The 7,472-nt window shown below is 43.9% G+C and overlaps 1 protein-coding gene across 1 annotated transcript; it reads right to left on the bottom strand.

The window, feature by feature from the left end:
* Window positions 1–532: 532 nt before the first annotated feature.
* pou1f1 (POU class 1 homeobox 1) lies at window positions 533–6,607 on the bottom strand. The gene is made up of 7 exons (XM_076985445.1): window positions 6,471–6,607; window positions 3,132–3,280; window positions 2,874–2,972; window positions 1,613–1,852; window positions 1,364–1,528; window positions 1,187–1,247; window positions 533–1,093 (listed from the first exon to the last, which is right to left on the bottom strand). Exons 1-7 carry the CDS (start codon window positions 6,605–6,607, stop codon window positions 886–888), a joined length of 1,059 nt encoding a protein of 352 aa, XP_076841560.1. The 3' UTR covers window positions 533–885.
* Window positions 6,608–7,472: the final 865 nt, after the last annotated feature.

The raw sequence follows: 7,472 nt of genomic DNA, 5'->3' as shown, positions 1-7,472 counted from the left end.
ATAATTCTATTAACAGATGTTAGCTTGAAACATTAATTTTAAAACCTTTTTGTTTAAATCTGCACACTATACATTTTAATACATTTGTGAACCCCCTAATCTTATATGCATTATATGAACAAATGTCAGGATCTTCAGATGACTTGTAGTGGTGTTGGTGCTGGTGAAGTGTACAGGTGAGACCCTCCTCCACCCCATTACTCCAGCACAACATTACAATAAATATTACTGCATTATGCCAGTAGGCGCAGCACAGATAGCGCTACTGCACACAGCAGGCGTGTGGACTAATAAATCAGCACCTGCTTCTTACACTCAGGATGTATAAGTCCCCCCTGTGACCTCAGCACGATCACTTCATTCATCCTTATCTGTTGGTTGTTGGACTTGCTGGTGTGACTTATGAATAAAAGTACTAAATTTTATGTATCATGCATTCATTTCCTTCAGTTTTTGTTACACAGGACAATATCACCAGTGTTATTTTATATTTATTTTGTGTTTATTTAAGATTTTAAGGCAAGCAGGATTATAGTGCAATGAATATACATTACAGTGGGGAAACAGTACTATATAATATGTTTTATTGTACAGATTGACAATATATTAGTTTTTTTTGTGTAAACTTCAAATCTGAATATATTAATTTTAATAACTCATTAAATCAAACTGAATTTCTGTATACTATAATAATCAACAATCCTTGTTTAAATTTATAAGTTACCACCTCCAAGCATATAAATTGTACTGCATATTTTCGTCCACGTGAATCAGGACAGTCCGAACCTCACAGAATCCCAAACTGATCAGTGACTAACGCCACGGGCCTCCAGAACAGGAACAGAGAACCTTAACGACATAACGTTAAACGGATATCCTGCGACTCTACCTGCAGGCGGGAGTGTCTTTGGTCATGAGTGAACTGTGGTGAAGGCTGGTTTTCACCCTCTTCTCACGCTGTCTGCGGTTGCAGAACCAAACACGCACCACCTCTTTCTCCAAGTGCAGCCCTTCCGCCATGCGCACTATTTCCTGCGATGATGGCTTACTCTTTTCAACAAAATTTCTCTCCAGCGCCTCCTTTGCCCCCAGACTAAGGAAGTGAATTAAATTAGCATTTCTTTTGAATTGCATTTTGAAATAGGCTAATGAGTTCTCCGCAATGCTTCGCTGCATGTTGTCGTACCTGATGGTGGTTCTTCTCTTCCGTTTGCGTTCTTGCATTCCCATTTTGTCATTAAATAGAGCTGTGGAGATACATTCACTTTTAGACAGTGTTCTCCAGGTTCCTGCACGTAGTGTATGGTTACAGGCACAAAACCCCAATGACCATCATGCACAAACTGAAGAGTCGAGGTCTCACCACCGGCCTGCTCTGCTTCCTCTAACCACTTGGCCAGGATAGATTTGAGCTTGCAAGCATTTTTGAAACTGAGCTGTAGGTTTTCAAAGCGACAGATGGTGGTCTGACTGAACTCGGAGCCATGCACGGCTGCCAGAGCCTCCCCAACATTAGTCTGCGTGTAACCTGTTAATAACAACATCATCTCCATTAGTTGCAATATTCAAAAACAAAGAGGACAACAACAACAGGACGATAACCAGGCCCGACCCAGTTTGATCCTCCTCAGTTTGAAGTCATTGGCAAACTTCTCCAGCTCGCGGATCTGTGGTGAGTCCACGTCGGGCGGCTCCTCGGGGGGGCGACTCCTCCTGCGCACCTCCTGCTTGATGTCCCCCAGCGCGTGCTCGTCTGTGAAGAGCGCGTGGGGCAGCGGGGGGAAGCTGTGCGTGCACGAGCCCCCACCCAAACTGTGCTCGGGGAATTTATACAGGCATGGAGCCAACGCACCTTTGGGACGAATGGACAGAAGAAAGGGTTGGGTCCAAAACTGCATACTCAGAATCAGAAATTTTTATTCGCCAAGTAGCAAGAGTACGAGAAGTACTACCGTGCAAAATCTTTTAAATAATTAAAACGCTCTGATAACGGTCATCCAAAAAGTTTCATTTGATATGCGACATATTAATTCAGCTAAAATATGCACAGGCTATTTGTTAATGCAAATAACACGCAGTAGCTTATGACGGCGTGTGGTTTTGGAATGAAGCCGTGATCTGGGCTGAGAGCTAACACCACATGTTTGAGATTACGGCATTTTAGATTGTGGTGCATTATTTAACATCTGTTGAGAAAATTAGGTCACTAGCAATGCCCTACAACAATTTCGAGAATTAAACATTATAACACATGCTAGCCAATAATGCAAAATCAAGTGAACCCTACTTTCTTGATGTTCTAAGGTTGGCACTTAAAAGGTTTGTGTCTCCCCCTTGTGGCTGAATTTACGTTCTGCAATTTGTTCATATTTTATCTACTTTTTTCTATTGTTAGACCAACCCTGAGCCCTTCTTTGGGTAGAACGAGTGCGTACTGCATGATCAGTCCCTAAAAAGACGTGTCTTTGCCATATTTATTGAGCTTTTTCTAGTGAAAATAGATATTTAATTTTTTCCTTGCCTATGGCCTGAGCATGCTCTATGCACTCTTAATGTTAGGGCTTCACTGTACTATTATGCGTATGCTTATCTCTACAGACACCAGGGGGACTATGTTCACACTTGGTCTATGTCCAGAATTTGAGTGCATTTGTCCAAACCCTTACATTCATTTCAAGGGATGTTTGTGCAGTGTGTTTTGGATGACCATTTCATTTTTTTTTATTCCCGTTTTTAAATCAGTTTAAGTTTCATCTTTTGTGGGATCGCACCACAAGCTAAAGCTGAATGTTTGTTGTGGGCGGAGCTGGGTGGCAGGTGTGTGGGCGGGCTCTTGGTGGGCGTGGCCAGTGCAGTGTGCAGATGTGCTGTACCTGGCAGTGAACTGGCTCCGTTCACCATGTTGGCATGCGGCACGCTGCAGGTCTGCAAGATGCGGGTTTGAGAGATGCTGGCTGATAGCATTTCCTGTGCTGGGGACCAAAAGCCTATGTTTTAATCATACATCATACACATAGACACACACACACGCGCACACACATGTATGCCCTCGATGAGCAGCATTGATTAAGCACTGAATCACACAGGTCCTTCTGAAGACCTGACGCAGCAGTGCCAGAGGCTCCACCCACCTGCCATCATGCCGTAGGTGGTCTGCTGGTTGCTATAGTGACAGGGTGGCACAGAGTAGTGCAGGCCGGCCGAGGCGCTGCTGAGGGCGGAGGAGGACAGATGCACATGGGAGCGCTTGGACTGGACCAGGGGCAGAGCTGAGGGAACCAAACCAACACAGCACAGCTCATTACAGCACAGCTCATTACAGTACAGCTCATTACAGTACAGCTCATTACATGTAAATGTGCCATATTTTGTCATTTGTGACCGCAATCGAAATTTGTCCTCCGCTTTTTACCCATCTGTGCAGTTAGAACACACACACACACACACACACACACACACACTCACTCACTCACTCACTAGTGATTACTAGGGGGCTGTGGATCACACGTGCCCAGAGCAGTGGGCAGCCCTAGCCCGGCACCCGGGGAGCAGTTGGGGTTAGTTGGGGTGCCTTGCTCAAGGGCACCTCAGTCATGGCCTCAGGTCTGGGAATCGAACCCACGACCCTCCGGTCACAAGACCAGTTCACTACCACCAGGCCATGACTGCCCACACATGACAGCTCATTACAGCACAGTACTGACGCAGCACAGCTCATTACAGCACAGTACATCACAATAATATGTACTGACACAGCACAGCTAATTTCAGCACAGTACAGTACAGCACAGCTCATTACAGCACAGTACTAACAGCACAGCTCATTACAGTACAGTACTGACACAGCACAACTCATTATAGCACAGTACAGCATAATAATATGTACTGACACAGCACAGCTCATTACAGCACAGAACTGAACAGCACAGCTCATTACAGCACAGTACTGACAGAGCACAGCTCATTTCAGCACAGTACAGTACAGCACAGTACTGACACAGCACAGCTCATTACAGTACAGTACAGCACAGTACAGTACATCATAATCCATTACAGCACAGTACTGACACAGCACAGCTCATTACAGCACAGTACTGACAAAGCACAGCTCATTACACCACAGTCCTGACACAGTACAGCTCATTACAGCACAGTACAGCACACTACTGACACAGCACAGCTCATTACAGCACAGTACTGAACAGCACAACTCATTACAGCACAGTACTGACACAGCACAGCTCATTACAGCACAGTACTGAACAGCACAGCTTATTACAGCACAGTACTGACACAGCACAGCTCATTACAGCACAGTACATTACAGCACAGCTCATCACAGTACAGTACAGCACAGCTCATTACAGCACAGTACTGACAGCACAGCTCATTACAGCACAGTACTGAACAGCACAGCTCATTACAGCACAGCACTGAACAGCACAGCACAGTATGGCATAACACAGCACAGTACAGCACAGAGCCTGTCATCTAGTCCGCCACATTGCAGAGCTGAAGGAGAATACCAGGCAGGACTGTGACGGCTGACAGGCAGGCTAACCCTAACCCTAACCTAACCTAACCCTAACCATGGGAAGTCTCAGGAAAATTACAAACACCATCACTTTTAACGATTCTACACTGCTGGGAAAGGAAACCAGTCCCATGTGTTTTTCCCATGTGTAGAGGTGTGTGTCTTACAATCACATCTGTCTGTATTCACTTCTACTTATTTGTTTACACTAACGCTGAAAACATACACAATGAATTTTGTAGCTGCTGTAATGAAATTATTGTCAAAAACAAACTTTTTCTTAGGAACAGTAGATCAGCATAAAATTACTTTGTTCAGTCCACAAGAACTCTAACAGAACCAGTCAGGAGACCAAATGTTCCATCTCATGCTCTTAATTTACACGTGTGTTCTTACTTTCAAAAGTGTTCAATCAAAGGAAACGTCTGGGTTGTTAATCAGGAGCTTTCCACTCAGAGGTCTCTTGAGAGGTCTGGTGAACTGAACCTCCCACTCACGACTTCATCAGAAATATTGCAAACTCCTTTTTTATCTATACAGCATGGGGAGTAACTGGGAGTGTGGGCTCATGAGCCACACACAGGGTGTTATTTGATAACTGCTCTTCAAGCTGCACAGGGACCAGACATCAACGCTCACGTCTCTTTAATGGGGATGATTTGACGTGCACCCACAGGTGCACCCACTTGAAATAAAACTGAGTTAAGTGAACATTTGCGTATGAAAAGAAATGGCACAACTCAGAGAAAATGCTACATCATATCAGCTTGTTCAGCACCAGCGTGCAAACATACAGTTGTGCTTGAATGCTAAGATTTGTTTATTTGACAACGGGGGGATGAAAAAGTAACGTCTTCAATTCATTAAAATTCTGAGGAAAGTTTATCCAAAGCCATCTCACATGTAAAAACAGTGGCGTGATGAACAAATGCTAATTTAGCTATCAACATGTCAAAGTAATAACATACCCGGTTCTATAATTGCCAATGGAAAAGTAACAGCTGTGGAAATGGAGCTTATTAGATGCATGCATAATTTTTACTTATTTAAACAAATTATTGTCATTCCAAGTTCTCTGCCATCTCAGTTTCTCAACATAACATATTATGCTGCAATAGGGACGCAGATTTTATGTAATCCACAATAGAAGAACGAAGTCAAAACAGATAATCTGGATTCTCTGGAACAGATTATCTAATCTCATCAATGGTAAACATTAAAAATACATTAAAGTTTGAAATTAATGTAATGAAATCTAAAGATTAAAATGAATGCCTCAGTAATGCAAATAAAACCCATGAGAGATCTTGAATTTGATACAATCCAACTCAGAAGAAGTCAGTGACAGAGGAAGAGGAGTACGGTCAATATGAGTGAAACTGAAATGATGATGGCATCAGGAAAGGGCGTGGGAAATACTACAAATCTCTGATCTGTAGGGTCACCATCTACTGAAAGACAGAGAGAGAGAGAGAGAGAGAGAGAGAGAGAGAGAGAAAGTCTTTCTTTCCATTCTTTAGAAAGAGCCATTCTTTAATTCTGTCTTTCTTTCTCACTCTCTGTCTCTCATTCCCCCTCTTTCTTTATAACTGCCAGGGGTCCCTTGGCAATATTCTTAGATGGCTTCATTAACACCTTGCCTGTCTCCATTGACACTAGCTGTGATTAAGTTATGAACATTATTCTGGTCTTCTCGCTCTCAAGAATATTCTATTCATACTATGCTAGTATTCAAGAGTATAAGACACAGTATATACACAGTGTGTTATTCTATTCTCAGAAGAGTGGCTGACCCTGACTGACCCTGACTGAGCAAGGCATGAGTGAAAGTCTCAAACAACAAAAAGTTAAATGAATTAAGAATGAACCACTAACGTGTCAGGACCACTGTTCTTCCATCCAGTAAGTGATGGTGAGAGCCGGAGGGCGTTTACCTGGAGGCACCATGCCACCGGCGTGGCTGGAGACGGGGAGGCAGTCGGCCGCTCCAGCATGGTGCATGAGGAGCGGCAGGGCGGCCGGGTCGCTCAGGGCGCCGTAGGAGTCGCCCGCTCCGAAGGCCTGGCAGCTCATGACCGTCTCTCATCCAGGTCCGCAGGGACTGACCATGCAGTAGCCCACCTGTGTGACACACGCCTGCCGTGTGCAGGTATTTATACCTGCCCCGCCCATATCTGCTGATCCATGTTAACGCGCCCCTTCCCAGGGCTATTACCACACTCCTGCGCTCCTGGGCAGACTCCCAGAGCAAAGCCCTGGTAATTAGGGCAGAGAGGGGTAACTCGACACCCCCCATTACAAACTGCCCACCGGGTTTTAGACCTGTCGCTGCTGACACAAATCCCGCATGATTGTTTACAGGGTAATGATGTGCAAAAACAAGTAGACAGGAAATGCTCTATACTGCGATGTTTTCAAGATCGGATTCGTGTGCCATAAATGCAAATATTCAACTAACAACTACAAAGAGAATAGATTAATTTTAAATGACAAATATACAGTTTGCTGTATTAATATTACATTATTATTATTATACAATTATAAGTGTATAAGTACAATGTAACACAGTACATTAGTACTTCAGTACATTAAACTCAGCTATAGCTCACACTAATCAGTACATTAAACTCTAGCTCACACTAATAAGCACATTAAACCCATCAGTAAAGTTTGAGATTCAGCTTAGTTCAGAATGTCCTCCAATGTCGTAAACTACTAGTGAACACATTTTACGAATCATGTGTGTCACTGTCACAAGTTTAACCGCAGAAAATGTTCCTGCAGTTGCTGCAACTGTTTTTCTGTGTATACCACACACCATCTGGTAACTGGAGATCAGCTTGTGACCTGTGGAACAGTCCATCTGGGTCATTGTTGAAAACACAAGTTTGAGGAGCCCTGATTAGACCGAGGCAGGACAGTGGTGTGTCCAGACTTG

Source organism: Brachyhypopomus gauderio, unplaced genomic scaffold (genome assembly GCF_052324685.1).
Source record: "Brachyhypopomus gauderio isolate BG-103 unplaced genomic scaffold, BGAUD_0.2 sc40, whole genome shotgun sequence".
Lineage (NCBI taxonomy): Eukaryota > Metazoa > Chordata > Actinopteri > Gymnotiformes > Hypopomidae > Brachyhypopomus > Brachyhypopomus gauderio.
This window is presented reverse-complemented; position numbering and strand designations above follow the sequence as displayed.

Excerpts from the sequence above, each read along its gene's own strand:
- pou1f1 (XM_076985445.1), bottom strand. The coding sequence starts at position 6,607 with ATGAGCTGCCAGGCCTTCGGAGCGGGCGACTCCTACGGCGCCCTGAGC. Across the intron at positions 3,281-6,470 it reads GCCGGTGGCATGGTGCCTCC|GGTTCCCTCAGCTCTGCCCC; the intron begins AGGTAAACGCCC and ends CTGTGTTGGTTT. Across the intron at positions 1,529-1,612 it reads ACTGAGGAGGATCAAACTGG|GTTACACGCAGACTAATGTT; the intron begins GTCGGGCCTGGT and ends TGTTATTAACAG.